This window comes from Ceratotherium simum, chromosome 8, assembly GCF_057802395.1.
Source record: "Ceratotherium simum simum isolate JZ-2026a chromosome 8, ASM5780239v1, whole genome shotgun sequence".
Lineage (NCBI taxonomy): Eukaryota > Metazoa > Chordata > Mammalia > Perissodactyla > Rhinocerotidae > Ceratotherium > Ceratotherium simum.
The window spans coordinates 20,442,162-20,464,790 of NC_141907.1; the positions used below are offsets into that span (position 1 = coordinate 20,442,162).

Genomic DNA, 22,629 nt, shown 5'->3' on the forward strand with positions numbered 1-22,629 from the left:
GTGAAGTCTGTGCTGTGAGTTAACTCATCCATGTGCCCCAGGAGCAATTCTTTCCTTTACCACAACATAGCAAGGTTCAAAGTTGCCATAATTATCAGAAACCACAGGATTTAGGCAAAGAAGGCCAAGAACCAGCAAATTTCCTGCTTTGGGACTATGTATCTACCACAATTTCATTCTCTTTTCAGACCTCCAGGGCTACCGTTCTAGTCCAAGCAGTCATCAACCTCTTCCCTGGACCACAGAAATAAATTCTAAATGATTTCGCTGCCTACTTTTCCACCCCTCTACAATCTGTTCTACACACAGAGGCCAGAGTGGTCTCCTAAAGCAAAAATCACATCACGTTCCTCCCAATGACTTCCTCCTGTAAGTATAAGAAAACTAAACTCTTCATCTATAAGGCCCCACATGATCTGGTCCAGCCAACAGGCCCAACTCAGCAACTGTCATTCCCCAGAATGACTATGGCACCAGCCACATCAGCCTCCTTTCCAACTGCTGAACATGCCAGCTCATCCTAGTATCAGAACCTTTGTGCCTGCTTCCTTCACACTCAGAAAGCTCTTCTCCCAGATCATTCCATGAATGGTCCCTTTTGTCACAGACTAAATTATTTTATTTACTTTATTACTTATTTATTATTTATTTATTTTATTACCCTTATTACCTCCCTTTAAAGCAGCTCTCCGACTTGGCCCACTCCCAACTCTCAATCTCGTTCCAACACCATTACCTATTTTGGTTCCTTCACTGTACTTACCACAATCTGAAACTATCTCATTTACCCGATTAAATGAACACTGCCTCTGATGACCTACGAGAATGGAAAAACTCCTTGAAAGCAGGGAATTGTGTTCTTTACCACTATTTTCCCAACACCAAGAAAAATGTGCCAGGCTTCTAGTATGTAAGTAACTCAGGAAGAGGTAGTTTAAAAATGTATTTCCTTTAAATCATACAAACTTAAAATTAACAAACTCTTTAACTCAATTAAAAGAATATAGCAACTAAAAACTAAAAATTGGACTCTTGATCTTATTTGAATAACAACGTATATATAATAAAAATATTTTACGAATATAAAATTTCACGCACATATGTATATAAGTGGGAGTTTAATGAAGTTACAAATATATATTATAATTTTATTTATTTATTTTTTTCCCCCAAAGCCCCAGTACATGGTTGTATGTCACAGCTGCACATCCTTCTGGTTGCTGTATGTGGTACGCGGCCTCAGCATGGCCAGAGAAGTGGTGCGTCGGTGCGCGCCCGGGATCTGAACCCAGGCCGCCAGCAGTGGAGCACGAGCACTTAACTGCTAAGCCACAGGGCCGGCCCACAAATATATATTAAGTTGGCAACTGGTTGACCTAAAGTTGTATTTTCTTCTCCTAGTAAGCCCTTTAAAAAAAGTGCTGAAATGAAAATCTGCCCAAATAAGTCTGCCCCTGAATAAACCCATTTTGCACTGACCTCCTCCAGCCATAGTCAAACATATAAACGCTAAAGATACACCAAAGAGCCAAGGGCCAACAGAGTACCCCAGTGGAGACAGCAGGAAATGATACTTCTTCAACTTCAAAGGCAACAAAAGCTGCTTCATTCTTCTCTAAGGTAAGGTCTGATCTCACACTGGGACCCAGAGTAGCTTTTTCATGTCTAAAGCACACAGATGACTAACTCCACCTTCTGTTAGTCAAGATGAAGAGAGGAGGAAAATTCCTACCAAGTTTATGAATTATTAGTGAATCTCCTTAAGACCACAAACATTCTTACCCTGTCAACACAGTACATTTTATATTCTGACCTGAAAAAATTTTAAATCGTCATTCTCAAATTTTTAGGATAATTTATAAGATCAATTCTCAGCATGTCAGAATTATGAAATCTTAGATCACTAAAATAAATCGATTCTTTTTATATTCAGGGTTAACACCCACATTTAACAAACCTAATAAAGCTACGAGTAAATGTTACTTTTACATGTGATAAGCCTTTCTCTTTTGTCATTAAGTGTGGAGAAATATTTAAAGAGGCAAATGTTATTTATCACCACTTGTAGAAACAGAAAAAAAAAGTTGTTGTAGGCATCTTTTCTTAGACATAAAAAGATTTCCTGGCTCCTCCTCCTTAAACTAATATTCCAATATTCACTTTAGAAGGTGAAACAATAAGATAATTAAATGGAATAAAGAAATCAAGAGTTTTTCCAGCAACTAGAACAATTCACAATCTTTTAGTACCATACCAGTGTTAATGAAGAGTCAAATTCCTGGGTTTCATTTATATATTTCTATCTATTATAAAGTAACTAGGTCACTAATTTAAATGCTCTGTATTGTTTAAAAAAGAAAAAAGCAGCCACATATTTTAATTCAGATATTAGATGCTGATTTTTCTTCATTTATATTATACACCCAAGTCTTAATCGGCATCTGTCTGTCTAATTCTCTCTTACTCTCAAATTCATCAACCTCTCAAAAGCAGAAACAAATCTGATAGCCAAGAAATGCTTTTTACAGAATCCTACATTTTCTGCCCAACAGTAACAACAAAAAACTTACTTCAGTGGTGAGGACCAATTTAAAATACTATTTTCTCTAGTATGGCTGCCAGCATAGTCACCAATGTGGTCACACTTACAGACTACTAAATTTGTACTTAGCTATTTCCAAAAAAGAGGAAATGTTTCCTTAGGAACACCCCTAGTGGGTGCTTTTAAATTTATTTATGCATCCATGGCTATTAAAAAACTGACATTTTCCCAGCGTTCGATTTCTAATACTTTAACACATTAGTTTTAACCAGTTCTATCAATCACTTACCAATGGCACTAGAACTCAGTTTTAACTGCAGCAAATATTAGGATAAAAATCTTTAGACTATAAACATAATATTAAGGTAACTAAATCTCATAAATCACTAGTATGGGAGTAATTAGACAAAAAAGAAAATATTTGTGAGTCAAGTTCACATCCATCTGCAAATATGTATAGTATCTCCACTCTGTGTAAAGGGTTATGAGGTTATGACAGGTAAGCACCTTAAAGCACAATATACTGAATCCTCCAATATTGTACACATTAAGGTCCTAAATGCTCTCCCATTAATATCACTACATTTAAAAAATATCATTTAGGAGACTGTACCAGTATTTCCTACACTAACACTTAGCTAAGCAGTTTTTTATCTGATATATTAAAGGTACTACAGAACTTGCACTATTTTTTTGCTACAGTTAAATCTATAACTGACATTTATTATAAAATACTTCTATAAAGGGAGAAATTTATAAGCACCCCAAGCAAATGTATATAGAAAGATCTTACTTAAAAGAAATGAAATATTATTGATTTTCTATGTCTTTTGTGCTGTATTTAACTTAATTTTAAGACTCTTCACTAGACATAAACTGAACTGTATACCTGATTGCTAATGTCAGCTGTATTTCCAGAATAAAAATACAAAACTTTACACCATAGTTCAAGATGTTAATGGAAGAGAAATTGAATTACATTAAGCATTATCTTTCATACGGCCTCTTGCAAATTGATTTGCAGTCATGAAGCCCAACATTTAGCCTATCCCTCCCCATAACCCAATGACATGCATAATTCACTAAATTTTAAAGAAAAAGGTCTTACGTAATCATGCTTTTTTGAAACATACTGTTTCATGTTATAGGATGAGATAAAACTAGAACTTCACATATTATTACAATATGTCTCATAAGGTAGGTAATAAGTCAAAAGAGAAACATAAGTAGTCTAATATTTCAATGATAACATGAAATGGTGGATGGACAACAGACTGTAGGTACGTATCCACGCACAAAGATGTCCATATTTGAAGATAACAGTACTAAAGGCAATATGCTGCTCTCTATGACTGTGGCCAGCTGAAAGGATCCAGGCAGTCCTTGCATCACAGGCTAAAGCACTGCTTTCAAACTCTTCCGCTGAGGCCCCATATCCAGGTCTGAAACCCAACGTTTTTGTTGAGATTCAACTACTCTACTTTTAGGGCTGCAAATCTACTAATGTTTCCAAACTTAGCTTTGTATAAGACACCGTTTGAAGTTATATGTCTGATGTTCTTTTAGAAGTTAGTTTGTCCTCCAAGCTTCAGCTAACAAATTCCAGCCACTGGAACAGCCATTCGGCTGTCACTCCTCTTCTGCACTTGTCCAACTCAGCAGATATTTGCAACAATGAATGATTATCTTGCCTGCCCTGCGCAGCAAAGCACTCTTCTAAAGGGAAAGCTAAGCAGAATAATGGTTTTCTCCAGAAACAAAACAGAAGTGAGGATAGACTTCTAAGACTGATCTTTCTTTTTGCATAAAAAAACTCAAAGAAATAGTCTCTTAAATTTTAACCCCTTTTCTTAAAGGCCTCTTCAGTTAAATTCACGGTCATTTCTCTCTCAATGAAGCAGATGTGTTGATCAGGAAGGGGCTAAGGGCAAAGAGGCTCAATTCACAAACAGAGTTCCACTCTCTCTGATCCTTTCACCCTTCAAAAAAGAAGGCTTGACAAGGAATGGCTTCAAGCTGAGTTCTTGTCTGCTCTACTGTGAAAAAGATAAAGCCTTTTCTGAAGAGATATAGCTAGATGAAATAACCTCTAAAAATATCATTGTGGTGAATAAGGGCACAGAATAAAAACAAATCCTAAGTTTTCTTTTAACACTCCTTTTTTAGTACACAATAACACCGAAAATATAAAAAGGAGCTCTCAGTGATGGTATATAAATAGCTCTGGCTGGAGCAAAATGGCTTTACCTCAGCTTCTCCAGAGCTGAACCAATAAACTATCACGATTAAATTTCCAGAGTTCAAAGGCAAGTCCATTTAAACAAAAGAGTCCCTTACTTCTGCAGCAAATCCAATAAAAAAACAATATTCATGCTACATATTCACAATTATAGTTTATGGAGGACACCCACATTTTTCAAAGACTTGCCTGTTGAATGAAGTTGTTAAAGAGCAAACTTTTATTCACTTACAATGACAGAATTCTCAAATGAGCTTTTTAATACTTGGAAGATTACCACTACAGATAGCCTCTGTTCTAAGTAAATTCTATACAAAGAATTTTAAATAAAACCAATTAATACATTAGAGCCTTTGGGGTTTTACACGCCTCCACTAAATAAAAATATGGGGTCACGAGATCATTTTTATGGTTCAAATGCTAAGCACCGAACGGGCCAGCAGTCCCTCAATGCTGGATGAGCGACTGGAGGCAGTGAGAAGAGCGTGGTAAGACAGAGGCTTCAGCATCACACAGACCTGGGTTTCAATGGCAGTCTAGCACTTATATGTGGACTCTGGGTAAGTACTTAACTTCTCCAAGCCTCAATTTCATCTGTAAAGTGAAGATAATACCTACCTCATAAACTTGCTCTGAGTAGTACATGAAATAATGAACATAAAGAACCTAGCAGAGTTCCTGACATACAACAGACATTCCTAAAAGGGTTAGTTCCCCACGCACCTACTTTTCCCTTAGCCTAAAAGAGTTTTCAGGTTACAGTAACTAACACTAGCTAGCAGGACTCCTATAGACACATGCTAATACCCTGTAGCTAGAATCCTATTCTTGTCCTGTCCCTGTTTATTCCACTCTACTCTACCTAGATAAAAGGAAAAGAACAAAGTTCTGGATGTTACAAAGAGAGTTACCTCTTGACATCTGAGATGGAGCCATCCAATTCACAAACATCACTAGAACATAAAATTTCTCCCATAAAATATTTATCCAATGATTAACAAAGAATAAGTCCCAAATGAAAAGCAGAGCTGGGTTATCTGTTGGATCCATTCACCAGGTGACCTACATATTCCTGCAGGTCATTCTCAAAGCAGCTGGATTTTCATCCATGCTAAGCAAAATGTACACACGCATGTACCTTTGGAATCATCTAAAAATAGCTGGAAATTTTAAAGTCACACCCTAAAAGTCAAGTCAGAACAACCATGGCATAACAGAAAATCTTAGATTCCAAAAAGATAAACAAACACCCATGAAATCAACAACTCCAAAATCCTAACGTAAGAAAAGTGCTTTGGAAGAGAAGTACCTGCTAGGGAGGAGGTCCTACTCCCAGAAGCATAGTTCTTGTTATACACAACTGGTAATCACCATTTTAACTCATTCCTTTTCACAAGTTTTCAACTATATCCATATAGGGAAATAGTTCTATAAGAACATCTAATTCATAATGGAAGTCAGTATCAAAATATTATTTGCTTTCTGACTAATTTCCACAAAGATACTTCTTCTGTGTAAAACAAGAGATGACTATACAACACTGAACCTATATGTTCCCCTAGTTCATTCAACAAACATCTGATGAGCATCTAGCATATATCAAGCAAAGGACACTAAGAAGAGAGGGATCAATGGCAAACTCCAAGGTGGACACTAGTCTACTAGACTACCCATAATCAAGAACCAAGTTTCATTTCAGACACCTGATGGTAACTTTTTAGGGGCGTACACTCAAATAATCCATTTACTTTTGTTAGTTAAATTACTTTAACTACAAAATCACTCAAGACTTGTATTAGTTTATTATAGCAAATATTTAATATTATTAGCTATTATTATTTACAGTTTCAATTCAAGAAGAACAAAAACAGGAAATACTAGTATGCTTGTTTGATATAATAACAGTACATAAAAATTTTTAAAGTCTCTCTCTATAATAAAGTACACTCTTTAAATGTCTAATTTAAAACTTTGTGTAATAGCCTTATGGTCAGAGCTATTAAATATTCCATTTATTTAGTTTAAAAATGAATTTTTTACCCCAAACTGCAGAGTGATCAATATAATCTAAAAAGCAGCTACAATATAAGTAAAGACTATAACTATGACAACTAAAAAGATCAGAAATAAATAGACAACACATTATATTTTCAAGCTTTGATATTTGGGATATTTATGCAGTCCATTTCAAACTCCATAAAATATTATCTACCTATGTAAAATATTAAAATGCTATAACATATCTTTCCTCTACAAGTTTCTGTTACAGATACAAGTGATTTGTGTGCCCCAAAACAATGGGTTTCAAACTTGGGTGTGCATGAGATTCATCAGGGAGGTTTCTTAAAAACGCAGTTGTCTGAGCGCCACTCCAGACTTACTGAACCTGAATCTATCCTAAAGGAAAGCAAATTTTATGAAGTGCTCTAGACGTCACTTCCTCGGGGAGGCCTTCCCTGACCCTCCCAGAATTGGGGTAGGTGCCCCAGCTGGGTTAGGCGACACATGCTCTCATACATTCTGCTTGTCCTTTCGTAACGCTCATCCTCACAGTTTACTATCTGCAAATTAACAGAACCTCTATCTCTAAACGATCTATCAAATCTGCTGGAAGGACTTTGTTTCCACATGCCTACATGTAAACCAGGCTAGCCAGATCATATGCCCACCCTGAAAAAGGAGGACGGGCCACTGCGATTGACAGTCTACCAGGACCATGTGGAGTCGGGGAGAGGCAGCTCCCCAACAACAGTGATTTCTGCACAAGCCAGTAGCTTATATCCTCTCTAAAATATAACAGAGCTTTTTTGGCCAGGGTAGCTAAATCTATTCACTGTTTTTGCCTCCTTTGGATATTAGCAGACCTAAGTCTTCAGATTTATAGCTATATAAGATAGCTACATAGCTACCAGGCAAGATTATGTATCCATAAAAGAAAAAAAACAGTAGAGTTTAGAGATCAAGATAGAGGATCAGAGGCCCAATTGCCTAGATTTAAATCTATGTCCCTCAATTTACCTCATACATGTTACTTCTCTATCCCTCCATTTCCCATGAAAAGGATAACAGCAACACTCACCTAACATAAAATCTGTGAGTTCAAATATCTTTCCTATATTGAAACAACTACTTACAGGAGAGCTAAGATCCACTGGCACCTGATACAATTAAACTGTCATATAAACAGATGACAGTCTTCCTCATCTATAAACAGTCTTCATCTGTCATATGGAGTAGGTTCCTTGAAAGATTTGCTGAGGTCTTCTCTTGGCTTTAACAATCTATGACCACGATGATTACTTTTTGGAGTTTACCAAACTGGAGTCTTATTCTAATCATTTAAAAATTTTTTGTCTGGTTTATTGAGGCATAATTTACATATAGTAAAATTTCAGATGTCTGCTCTTTAGGTGTCCACTTCTATGAATTTTGACAAACATATACAGTCATGAAACTACTCCCATTCTCAAGATACAGAACATTTCACCACCCCACTAGTCCCCTCCCCGACCTGAGCCTCTGACAACCACTGATCTTTTTCCTTTCCTGATATTTTTTGCCTTTTCCAGGATGGCATATAAATAAAATCATAGAATATGTAGCCTTTTGAGTCTAGCTTATTTCATTTAGCATAATGCATTTGGAGAGTCAATAATGACTCTCAAATGCATTTGAGAGTTGCTGCAAATATCAGTAGTTTGTTTCTTTTTATTGCTGAGTATGTATGTACCACAGTTTGTTTATACACCAGATGACGGACATTTGAGTTGTATCCACGGTTTGGTAATTATGGATAAAATCACTATAAACATTCATGTATAGGTTTCTGTACAGACATAAATTTTTATTTCTCTTGAGTAAATAGCTAGGAGTGGGACAGCTAGTTTATATGGTAAGTATATGCTTAACTTTGTAAGAAACTGTCAAAGTGTTTTCCAAAGTTGCTATACCATTTTGTCTTCCTAACAGCAATGTCTCAGAGTTCTACCCGCCTGAGATCTTTGTCAGCATTTAGCATGGTCAGTTTTTTTTAATATTAGCCCTTCGCCTAGGTGTGTAGTGGTATCTTCTTGTGGTTTTAATTTGCATTTCCCTAATGATTGATGTTGAACATCTTTTCCTGTATCATGTAAATCTTGAGATATCCTCACAATAAAAAGTAAACAAATACTTTCCTATGGACTGAATTAGCGGGGGGAGCAGGACTAGGGTAAAATAGAGCACAAACATTTTTAAACTTCTATTACTTACTCATAAGGCTGTTAAGAGAATCTGTCAGATTAATATATATGAAAATACTTTAAAATATGTAAAGAACTATTTTAAAATCTAAGCAATTAATATTGCTACTAAGTGTTAGAAAGACATACAGATACAAAAACTACACCAGGGGCCTCTAGCTCTCCCAAGCAGGAAATGAATAAAACATCTTAGTCTGACCTGCCCTGCCAACACTGTCTCTGAATACAATTTTGGAATTGTCTTGAATTAAGCTAGCTTTTAGCATTGGGGACAAAGTCCAATTTTTCAAGCACGAATGTCACTTTTCATAGCCAACATAAGCAATGAGTTCAGCATTCCAATAATGGCAAGGGATGGATTTACTATTTTAGAATGAATAGCCGGCCAACTTCTGACCTGGTTCTTCCTCCTGTGACTGACATCTCACACCTAAACAAGTCTTCAGAGTTCCAAAAACTAAAAAGCAAAAACTTGTCCATCTGTCCTTTAAGAATCTCTAAGTGATAAATGAATTGAATTTTACTGAACTAATAAGAATCCCTGATGCAGGAATTTCTCAAAAAACCAAAAATCACCTGTCCAAGATTCCTGAGAATATCCGGATAGACAGGATGACAATGATGAACTGAAAACCACCTAGGGTGGTTCCAGATCAAAGCACATCCCCTAGGACCATACTAGATATCTGTACTCCCAAAGTGACAAACCAACGGGCAAAAACACCAATAATTGGGAGTACTGTTTCAGTCAAGTGTATTATTTTACACCTAAAGGGAAAGCTTACCTTTCTTTCTTTTAATAGCTTCTTATAGCCATTTGATCCAAGTGACAATAACGTAATAAGGACATCTAAAGAAGGTGAAGCTGAAGCTCTTCCTGAAATAAGGATGAACAAGTTACATCCCAGAGGGAAAAAAAGCTTCGGAAATTAAGATTTATTACAGTAGCCTAAGTACAAATGGATTTTTGTTTCTTAGTTACTTTTTTTGAAGATCAACTGATCTATTTACCTGGATACATCTTGCTGATTTCCTGAATGAAGGAATCATTAAAGCCAGCAATTATAGCGCCACCTACTGGAACCATAAAATTTTTATCCAAGCTCTGGACAAAAGCGTCTATTCTACCACCCCGAGAACCCTAGAACGAAACAACATGTAGTATATTACATATTGGTTTCTAGAAGAACAGACAACAACTGCTATTAACAAATAAATACCATTAAAACTGTGTATGGAAATAAAGAACAGATCAAAGATTTTTATTTTGTTTGTAACAGTGCCAATAAAATATTAAACTGAGTTTTTAAATGCTGCTCCTTATTTGTGGAAGAGCACTTTATAGTTTACAACCCGCTTTCACACACAGATCATTTCATCCTCACAACAACCCTTTGAGGAAGGCAGGGTTTCAGGGTGAGTTCAAGTGGGAACTATACTGAAACACAGCTTTTCACCTTAAAATTGGCTAAGAGTGGATTCCTCCTATGCCTCTCAACTGTGATCTTCTATTTGACAATAAATGTCACAGTGGGTCCTACAAGTACTAAGTAATCTTAAACACCCTCTGTGAGTTCAAGAGCGGCCACCATAATCTAATGAACTGTAGCCACCCACGCTGCCAATCAATTAGTTATACAAGTAAGTGCCTCTCTTTCATGCCTGGATAATCTACTACCTGCACGACCACTTTAAGCAATAAGCTCTCCTCCTATCACCACTCAGATAACAAAAGAGAAAAGAAAAATTTTATTTCTAATATCAACTAATGGAAATTTTTTTTGTATACTCTTGGCAATGTTTCTACATAACTCATGGTTCCTAATGTTATAATCTTAGATGATCTCATTCCACTGCAAATGAACTTCAAGTGAAAACTTAAGATTATGGTGAAAAACTGAATACTTACTAGAAATGTAAAACTAGGTTCTAGTCCCCCTCCAACACAGTCTATGACCTTCTGTCTAATGTGCTTCAATTTTCTCCTCTTAAAAAGATACTATCTAAATTTCAACTAAGATGGTTTTTTTCTTTATCTGCAGCCACAGATTTTCAATCTGTATTCACAATCTACATTCCTATTAATATTATAAGCACATTTGACCTTCATCTTCACACTTTCTTTCCACATCTGTATCTCAGGGAGAATAGAAGGAGCAGATAGCTGGCCTAATCTAAGAGACCAGACCCAGGTAACAGGTAGAAGCAGCAAAAGCAGAGAAGGGGAGCCAACTACTCCGAGGCTATCACATGATGGTTAAATCTTAACCTTCCCATTACTCTTCTTTCTGATTTCCTCATAAACTATGATCAGAAAAAATCTCACCATATCACAGGAAAATAAAGAGAAGCATATAAGACTAACAGAATAAATAAATGAAAAACATGCCAAGTAGTAGCACGTAAAAATAAAGTGGAACAGTGCGAGTTGCCTTTTTACTAACATTTAAGTACTGTCCAAGGCTTCGTGAGAGAGACCTGAACCTAAATTGGGAGCAAGAGTACTAAGAGAACAACCAGTGCACCGACTTTGCTAGAACCCTTCATCACTAAAGCACAGAAAGCACCAAAAGGGCAGCACACTTGGTGGCAAGAGAACACACAGGCTGGACCCAATTTCAGGAATGGTGTATGACCTCATTCCCCACACTGAAGTCAGAGGCTATCAATGAAGAGGACAAAAACACTAGAAGGATGGAAGGGCTTAAATAGAATAGGAAACATAGCAGCATGTTCTATGAAGTAAAGGGTTGCCATTTACCAGTTCATTCATTTACTCATTTATTCATAGAACAAATATTTGGGCACTTATCATCTCTCCAACATTGTTCTAGGTTCTGGGGATAGCGGCAGTGAATAATACGGGTAACTGTTCACGTAATAATTACTGCCAGAATTTACTGAGAACTTACTATGCACCAGGCACTGTTTTAAGCACTTTACACTCTTAACTCTTTTAACCCTCACAATAACCATATGAGGTAGATGCTGGTATAACAGTCACTTTACAGATGAGAAAATTAAGGCACAATGAAATTAAAGTGACCTGCCAAAGCTCAGAAATGTAGTCAACAACACAGCTGGGATTCAAGTCCAGGCAGTGAAAGCCCCTTATAGAAGGTCACTCAGGCAATCAATGACACAGCAAGGACTAACACCGAGGTAATCTGAACGAAGAGCTCATGTTTAAAAGATAAAATACCATTCCTACGGCATTTCTGTTCTTCCAGCTACTCAGGCCAAAAGCCTCGGAGTCTCTGAATTCTCATTTTTCCCTTATCAGCATACTCCATAAGATCCACTCTCAAAATATATCTGAATCCAACCAATTCTTACCACCTTCACAACCACCACCCTGGCCCAAACCACCAACATATTTTACATGGGCTGCTGCAGCAGCCTTCCACTCTTGCCTTCCTACAGTCTATTCCCCACAGAGCAGCCAGAATGACGGTTTAAAAATGTAAATCACGGGCTGGCCCGGTGGCTTAGCGGTTAAGTGCTCGTGCTCCGCTACTGGCGGCCCGGGTTCGGATCCTGGGCGTGCACCGACGCACCGCTTCTCCGGCCATGCTGAGGCCGTGTCCCACATACAGCAACTAGAAGGATGTGCAACTATGACATACAACTATCTACTGGGGCTTTGGGGGAAAAAAAAGGAGGAGAATTGGCAATAGATGTTAGCTCAGAGCCGGTCTTCCTCAGCAAAAAGAGGAGGATTAGCACGGATGTTAGCTCAGGGCTGATCTCCCTCACAAAAAAAAAAAAAAAAATGTAAATCACATGTCACTCTCTTGCTCAAAACCCTCCAATGGCTAACAATCACATCAACAATAATATCCCAAATCCTTAACACATGTCAAGTCTCTTTACTACCACTGCTGCCCTCATCGCCCTGGTCTAGCCACACCGGCCTCCCTGTTATTCCTCACACATTCCAAGCACACCCCTGCCTCACAGTCTTGGCGCCTGCTGTACCTTCTGTCTGGAATCTCTCTAGAGAGCTGCACGGCTCACTCCTTCACATCATATTCAGGGCTCTGCTCAAATGTTACTTCTTGGAGAGGCCTTCCCGGATCACTCCATCTAATCTGACACCCCACCCCCCGAAATTCAAGAGTGTTAATCAACACCAGTCATATACATTGTTTACTGCCTGCTTCTGCTCCAGGAGGATAGGATTTTGTTTTATTCACTACTGTATCCCCAGCACCTAGCCTGGTGCCTGGCACATCAGTGGGAACTCTAAATATTTGTTGAACGAATTGACAATTAAGTCTGTGAATAAGTAGTATTAACACCTACGTCTCTCAAATTCTTAATAAGCAAAGTTGCTGCTTCCCACACTTTGAAGCTTTACAACCCATTCTTTTATATTAAATATATAAATAATTAATCCCACGTATTTTTGTAACTCTACCATATCCCCCTCCGTTAATCTTTCGTAACATCCATATTTCAGGAGTCTCCTAAATTAGTCAGTTTAGTATATAAACAGAAGTACAGGTTCTTCAAAGCTCACTTCCTGGGGAGTACATGTGCATACTAGAATGTTCCATATGCTTAGAATTAAGTCATTCTGGGTCATCACCCTTAAAAAAAAAGAATTCTGGGGTCTGACCCGGTGACACAAGCGGTTAAGTGCGCGTGCTCCGCTGCGGAAGCCCGGGGTTCGCCGGTTCGGATCCTGGGCACGCATCGACGCACCACTTGGCAAGCCATGCTGTGGTGGCGTCCCATATAAAGTGGAGGAGGATGAGCACGGATATTGGCCCAGGGCCAGTCTTCCTCAGCAAAAAAAGAGGATTGGCGGATGTTAGCACAGGGCTGATCTTCCTCACAAAAAAAAAAAAAAAAAGAATTCTGAAACATTTTAGTAACAGCTCTTTCTTCACCAATTGCTTGATTATTAACAATACTACCCTCTCAAGAAAGTATTTGCAGTTTTAGTACTTTGTTTTTTTCGACAAAAATATGGGGCTCTGGAGCCACACTGAACTAGACGGGCCATTCTGTAGCTTGGGAACTTGGGCAAGTCACTTAATCCCACTGAGTTTGTTTCCTCATTTGTAGAATGGAAGGATACCTTAAATTGTTAGAATTAAATTAATAAACTTTAAAAGTCTAGCAGGATGCCTGACACATGGTGGGTACTCAGTAAGTAGTATTTATTACTAATAAGAACTACTGAGATGAACTAAAGTTAACTTGAATTTTTTAGAATGTCATGAAACAGCAAATAGCACTCCATGAGACTCAAGTCTTTATTCGGTTTAAAGCACCACCTTTAAAAGTGACACCACCTTTCTTTGTGAAGGCCAATTTGGGAAAATTAGAATGTTTATCTACTGCTTTTTTTTTTTAAGAAATGTCAATTTTACAAAGTAATACAGTATCTGCAATAATACAATAGCTAGATTTAAAAAATTCATTCACCCATCTTATAGTGTTATTTTCTGGTTAAAAATTTAGTGAAACCACCTCACAAATGAATAGAGGTAATGAAAAAGCAGGGTATTTGTGATGTACAACTCCAAGGGCACCTTTCATACTGTATCTTGGAGCTCATTTTCTTTTAGTCTTAATCTCTTCAAGTACGCCACCAAATTTCTAGTATTCAAAGATAACATCGAGAGCACTAAAACACTGAGCACTTCTGGGTTAAGTACATAATATATGAGTAAATGTTAAGGAACTATTAAAATGATCATTATGAAAACTCTGTAGGCATGTAGAGAGTAAAGAAATATAATCTAGTTTAAAAATTATATCTATTTTTTTCACTAAGTTTAAAGACGTTAACATTAAATATACACAATGACTATTAACATGTAAAAAGCAATGTATATAAAAAGAGAAAAAAGTAGATACATCAATTAGTAAGGGTATTTGTTAGGGTAATAGGGTTATGAAAGATCTTTGACTCTTTCTTCATTTTTCTAAACTTTCAGTAATGCTGATGTATTTGACTTTTAAATGAATTGAGGCTGCAAAAATTAAAGAGGAGAAGGAGAAAAAGAAAAGGAGGAGAAGGAATAAAAATGGATCACTGAAATAAAATGTTTTTCAAGATTTCCAGCATAGTGAATTGTACAACTTTCCTCTGCTACCATTCAAATTAGACATAATCTAGTTTAGAATTGTGATGAAGCCTTAAAAAGTTAAGGAATAATAGAAAAGGATATCAAGAAAATGCTAAATGGTCTTCCTCCAAAGATTTTAAGAAACCCTGATATACCATGCCTACAACCCACTCCACCCCTAGACTTCTTATGTTATGTAAACAAATCTATTTCTTCCCTTGTTGGAGCCAATTTGCCTTGGGTTCCCACTACTTGCAGCCAATTACATCCTAACTGGTACAATCTCTGAGTAAAGAAATTAAGCAAATCAGCTATTACTATCTCATATAAACCACATTTATATTAGAGATGATATTAGTGCACTCAAAATGATATAAAACAAAATAATTTACTAGTTAGGATCTACTGGGCTAAGGAGCACTCACCACTGTGCTGGAGAAAGCCACAGATAATCCGTGAATAACTTATGTCCACATAACACAATCACATGTATGTCAAAACCGAATATGTGATTAACATCATTATGCACACAAATTATATAACTCATATGTGGATGATATCTATCCATATCCTAATACAGTATGAATAATTAATCATTATAAGTAAATATAATACTTCATTTATCCATTCACTTTTTTCAGTAACTGGTTATTAAGAGTCAATTATGTACCAGGTAGTGTCCTAACCTATGAAGAGGTAATAAGTGCTATGGAGAAAAAGAGCAAGAGGCCGTCAATTTTAAGAAGCAACATTATGTAACATACCACTAGGTAAGAAAAAACATTGCCAAGTAATGTTATATGATACCAATGATTGTGAGACATCCCAATTCCAGAGACATTATAATGTAGAAAAATGTGCACCTTAAAATCAATGGATATGGTAAAACAGGAAAAGAGGGATAAGAAAATGGTGGCAAGGAAGAGGGAGGTGTTATTTAGATAGGGTGTCTGAGAAAGTCTCATTGACCTAAAGAAAGTGACGTAAGAAGCCACCCAACTCTCTGGAAGAGCAACCAGGGAGAGGGGTGAGCGAGAGCAAAAGCCCGGGGTGTGGCACATGTGGCACAATGGAGGAACAGAGAGAAGACAAGTGTGCCGGGAGATAGCAGGTGAGAGGGAGAGCGCCAGGAAATGAAATCAGAGAAGCTGCAGAGACCTGAATACACAAAGCCTTGCAGACTATGGCTGTGACTCTCATTCTGAGTAGGATGGAAAGTACCAGCATATTTTCAAAATAAGAATTTAAAACAGATGACCAGATCTAGTTGATGCTTATAAAAATAAAACAAAATCATAAAATTTCTAAAAACCTACCAACTCCATAGTTACATGCTAGAATGTTTATAAATGAAGTCATTTCCAGTCTAGGATAATAAGGTAGAGTGAGTCCTTCAATATTAAATATAAAACAAATCATCAATACAGTTTTAAAAATCTATATAATCTACATCTACATAAAAATTTACATAATGTACTATAATCTAGTACATTAGAAAAATGAGAATACTGGTAATGAAACATTCTCAGAAAGTTAAAAACTAAACTACTGAAGTATTTCTATGTTGATTCTGACCAAAGCTACTAGTCCAACTACCACCATACTACCAAAGAATAATTACTTTTACTGAGTGAATACTGGGTGCAAACTTCTAATGCTCCATGAAGTAGAGGGTGCTAGATAACTGTCTTTATTGTATTAGGTTATAAGAAAAAAAAAGTAACAATCCTGTAATATGTTAACATCTATTTTTTCTTGACATCTCTTTTTAAACTCTCTTACCTGCTGAATGAGGTGCATACACTTTGAAGACTGCAGTCCATAAGCATTGTTGACTATGTGTGGAATGCCATAATTAGCACAAATCACAGCCAGTTCTTCTAATCTACAAACATAAATATTCGAGAGAAAGACATATTCATACTGTGCTTTTATAAATTACAGTGTGAAAACTTTTTTTTAATAGCTATCCTTAATGTACACCAGGAAAAAAATGACAAAACTGAAACTTCTGCAATATTTTAGCATATAATTTTGGCAACTTAGAAATACATAACAGGCACTTTAGAATAAACCTAAAAAACTTTTAAATTAATGCTACCAATAAATAAGAAAATATGTATTTATAAAAATCTATATAGATGGTAGCTTTTAAATCACTTTAAAATTTCCTATATGTAAAGCAAGAAGCAGATTATTTATAATGACCCCTTACAAGGTGGTATGCTCATTTTTAAAAGCTTTTGATTGCTTATCATACTAAAGCTAATATCTGCAAAATAAATAGCATATCTTGAAATCTTAAGAAATATCACATTAAACATCTCATAAAGTAAAAAAATACATTTTCAAACAGACTTTAATGTATTAAAAAATACAGAACATTAAAATGTCTCTATACCAAAATAACTGACATTTTCCAACAACTTGGATACTAAAGAATCTTTTATAGCTGCTGGTTTTAAATTCAGTCTTACTTTTTCATTTGACATTCCCCATATTAAGGCAACTTGAAAGTCTAACTTTATGCAAAGTAGGGTAATACATTTCCAATTAGAGCATAATAAATACAGTCACGAGTCCCTTAACAACGGAGTTACGTTCTGAGCAATGCGTCATTATGTGACTTTGTTGATGTGAGAACATCATAGAGTGTACTTACACAAACCTAGATGGCTTAGCCTACAACACACCTAGGCTCTACAGTACTAATCTTATGGGACCACCATTGTATATGCGGTCTATCACTGACCGAAACATCGTTATGCAGCGCATGACTGTAGATGTTTCTTCACAAAACTAAACGCTACTTGTGACTGAGGTCATCTCTAACAGAAATGTCTTGCAACCATGAAGCGAAAACTAAATCCTGTGATTTAATAAAACTAATTTTTAAAAAATTTTCTTTCTATAATATAGTTTAGAAGCAAAGCATTTTTATACAATAAAAGTTCTTTTCTACAAAGATGTTTTTCAAATATATATTAGTTTTATTATCTATTTATGAATACATATTCTTTTTCTAGCATATGTGCATTAATGTTTTTAAACTACAAATAGGAATAACATTCTGTTCATCTGTCAGAAGTTTTCGATTTGCTTTCTTAAAGTTTTATAAGTTAAAACTCATTCTATCATTTATTTTCATTAACCTCAAAATCGACACAGAAAACCTGTCTGTTACTTAAACTAATCAAATGTTTTTAACAAAATAGACCTTCTGGGATACACACAATTGTTTTCTTCATAAGGTAAAAGGCACTTTCACATGTTTGTGTTCTAATGAAAGTATTCTTTAGAAAAAAACTTCCCTGAAAGTAAGGCACCATAATAATATAAAGTACTATTTTAAAAAGGAAAAAAAAATATATCACTTGCGAGTAGTTCAAAATATTCTGAACTGATCTAATCTGCTAATATTTAGAGTGTATATAAATGTATTCAATGAAAGGCCAAGGAGAGGCAGAAAAAATACCTTCCATGTGAATCAAACTGTATTCTAACTTAGAAACCAATTTAAGGTGTTTATCAGAAGAAATGATACCTTTCTTTTGTTTAACATTACCTTTGACTGATTTTGCCCCACAATACTCTGTCCAATTAATTAACAAAGACAAATATATATATATCCATTCAAATTAAGACTATAAAGGAATTAAGCTTAATGTAACGATATCAAAATGTATTTCAAATTTAATAAAATCAAAAATTCAAAAATATTACTAACAACTGTACATCACCATTTTCCTAAAGTTCACTCTTATCAGAAACATTCATTACATAACACCACCAAAAAGTGGCACATAAGAATTTTGCCGATTGATAAAAATTTTATGATTTTTTCCCAAAGGAGATAATACATGTAAAATACTTAACACTGTACCAGGTATACTGTAAACATTCAAAAAAAGTTAGTCAAAATGAAACAAAAACAAAACTGTCCTCAAGGATAAATAATCTAACTAATATAAATATCCACATGCTGTTTTTGGAAATGTGATTTATTTCTATCACATTAAAATTTTCTAGATATCAAAACCATCATGAACAAACTATAGAGATGTTTATTTAATATTTCAATACAAATTTAAAATCTGATTAGTAAGTAATGAATAAACAACTAAAGCATACACAATATAAACTTAACACAGAATTCAAAGATTCATGAATGAAGCAAGGCAACTTTTCAAGAGCATGGTTTTAAAATTGTCTCTTAAAATCTGCCTATAAGAAAATAAAAGCTAACATGCATTCACTACTGTCAAATTACGTGTTTCCATGAATTAAAACCAAAATATAACTTAATGCTACAAGAAAAGTCCAACGTCAATATAGTTTTTACAAGTTATTAGCACTTCTGTTCAAAATGTTAAAATGAAACAGAGTTGCTGTCAAAACTAAACATCTCTATTACTAGACCTAAGCCTACTGCATTTTCAGAATGAAAATTTGAAGCCATCTCTTAGAAAAGCAAACATTTGCTTTTTTTCTTTTTGCTTTTATTTTCTTAAATATTTGCATTTTACTCAAAATGCAAAGACAACCTCTGTGTATACCGAAGTGTACATCTGGGTTAATCTTCCAACTAAAAAAAAATTCAAAGGACAGTAAATAATCCTAAAATTTTCTATTTAATATCTGTTAATATTGATAGTGCCTACATATGAAAACTAACTGTAAGATCAAAGAAGTGGAGATAGGACTGAAAACAAGTAAATCCAACATTTAGCTTAGAAACTTCTATTAAATAATGAGGAAAAAGATGCTAGGAGATCAGAAACAGAAAATAAACAAGGAAGAAAACAGAGATGCTCTGCATCTGCTTAGGTGATAAAGGGATCTCCACTTGGTACTAGTTGTTTTTCCTTCTTCTAGACCAAATTTTTATTTTCCCAAGTCATTACGCTATTTCTCCACAAGGTCAATCTATTCTCTTAGAAGAGTCCATTCACCTATTTACTGTCAAATGTTACTTAAGCATATTTGAGAATTAGTATATCCGAATTTTATTTAAAAGACTGATGAACACCTAAAGGACAATATTCACAAATCATTTACCTATCAGGCACCCTTGGAGCAAAACAGGATGTAGTCGAATGAACACACAGAACGTAATCAGGCCCAAGTTCCTGGACTTTAGCCTCCACTGCTTCCAGGTCTGTGCGCAGCTCGTCACCTTCTAAAACGTTCTCTATCACCACAGGCTCAAAACCTAACCAAGCCAACCAGAAATCAAAACGTCAATGTAAACTAAAATGAGGGAAGATTCTGGTACTCTAGGAAGCAGTGCTACTTGACACAAGAACTCTAAATATTTATTTTAGTTGATGAACCCTCCTCTAGTAATAAAGACCTGGCTCAGTACTGTTATGAGTCAAAGGCAGGTCAAAATAATGTAAAGGACAACTAGAAAAGTAAATCTACTTATTCTCTGGCAACAGCTAAGTTTTATTTTAAAGCTCACTTTACTTCAGAGATGGACAAAAATAATAATAAAATTCAAGTACTGAAACAAATCACAATCATCGACTTCATGTTTTACCTCTAAAGAAAAACATAATGAATTTCAGTAGCCTAAAGATCACAGACCCATCTCATGGCTTACAACGGCCTTCTATAATTTAAATATAAAAATTGTTTTCAAATTTTCAATTGAATTAGTACACTTAACTAGCATATGACCAAAGTTCCACCCAAATAATAACTATGTAACATATGGTAAATATTTAGGTATCCATAAACTTAAAAAATTATAAAAGCAATATATACACTAAATAATGTACAAAGCACTTCTGTAACTAAGTACTTTGTGATACTAGTAAGTACTTAAGAGTAAAAGTAAAATCTAAGTGTTTAAGTGTTGGAAATTGGATAGAAAATAAACTTGGGAAATTCTGCACATGAAGTTATTATGTAGTCACATCTGCAGCCTTCCCATGTACCAAATCCAGCAGCAGGCTAGATTCATGGATTTAAGAGCTGTAAGGGATTTAGAAACCATTTAGCTCAACTCAGTCACTTCAAAGATAAGGGAGCCAAAGTTCAGGAAGATTAAGTGGCTTCCCCAAGGTCACACAGCAAGCTAAAGCAAAGTTAAGAGCGAGCAGTTTTCTTTTATGTTTTAGAATCCACATCAAGTTGTTTGCATTCTATCTACAGAAATATAAAACCTCAGCCACTATAAAATCATCAACTCAAATACGTTGGTTCAGAGATGTCTAGTTTTTATATCTATACCTTCACAGCTATTAAAACAAACAAACAAAACTTTACTTAAGTAGGTAGCTTCCTAAGCACAGCTAATTCTCTATTATTTCTCAAATTCTCTAGACCCAACTCTGTTTTTGCTTTCAAACAATTAAAACGCAAGTTTTTTTTTTTTTTAAGAATACAACTATCTTGCTTCCTAAGGATACAGGCTATCCTAAAAAAGAATGAACTATAAATTGTGGTCCAAATTACATCTTTTGAAAAAAAGTTTCCCATTTTTCAATACGGGAAATTTTTCCATAACTTTGGTTATCAGATCTTTGGTTAATAGGATGTAAATGAACAGATTTGACAACTTATTGCCACTTAAAATAAGTCAGTATGTTTTTTAAAAGTCTATCAGTTTCTGCTATATGTCCTTATTATGAATCCCTTTACATGAGTTTCTTTAGGATTATTTATGGTGTTTAATTACAGCTCAATACTGTTCATTTCATACAACAGACTGAAGCCATTCAAAAATAACCTTAAATTCTCAAATTCGACTTAAGCAAGCCAAATAACAAAACATCAATTTAAAGTTTTTGTTTCATCTATACTTAATGATGCCTGCCTCCTCGTACTTTGATTCCTGGTAATAATTTATGTATCCTCCACTCATGTATATACGACAAACATTCCTGAAGCACCTTTTAAACTCCAGGGACTACTGCTGGGCACTTCATATGCCATCCCATTTAATCCTCAAAACAATCTTGTGAGGCAGTAATCATATCCCATTTTGAAAAATAAGGACAATACAATCCAGCAATTCCACTTCTGAGAATACACCCAAAAGAATTCAAAGCAGGAACTCAAACACGTATTTGTACACTCATGTTCATAGCAGCATTATTCACAACAGCCAAAAGGTGGAAGCAATCCAAGTGTCCATCAATGAAAGAATAAACAAAATGTGGGATATAAATACAATGGGATATTAGTCAGCCCTAAAAAAGGAAAGTAATTCTGACACATGCTATAATATGGATAAACCTTAAAGACATTATGCTAAGTGAAATAAGCCAGTCACAAAAGGACAAATATGATTCCACTTATAAGAAAAACCTAGAGTAGTCCAATTCATAGAGACAGAAAGTAGAATGGTGATTGCTAGGGACTGGGGGTAGTAGGGAGGAAGAGTTATTGTTTAATGGGTAAAGTTTCAGTTTAAGAGGATGAAAAAGTTCTGGATATGGATGCTGGTGATGGTTGCACAACAACGTGAATGTGCTTAATGTCACGGAACTGTATATTTAAAAATGGTTAATGGGG

The 22,629-nt window shown here is 35.5% G+C and overlaps 1 protein-coding gene across 1 annotated transcript in view; it reads right to left on the minus strand.

The window, feature by feature from the left end:
- Window positions 1-22,629, minus strand: part of SEPSECS (Sep (O-phosphoserine) tRNA:Sec (selenocysteine) tRNA synthase) — a 38,636-nt gene that overhangs the window by 11,378 nt on the left and 4,629 nt on the right. The window contains exons 5-8 of the mRNA XM_004432320.3: window positions 20,164-20,317; window positions 16,888-16,990; window positions 10,034-10,163; window positions 9,808-9,899 (exon numbers count right to left, since the gene is read on the minus strand). Coding sequence (XP_004432377.3) covers window positions 9,808-9,899; window positions 10,034-10,163; window positions 16,888-16,990; window positions 20,164-20,317 — 479 coding nt within the window. The remainder of the gene's footprint in view (window positions 1-9,807; window positions 9,900-10,033; window positions 10,164-16,887; window positions 16,991-20,163; window positions 20,318-22,629) is intronic.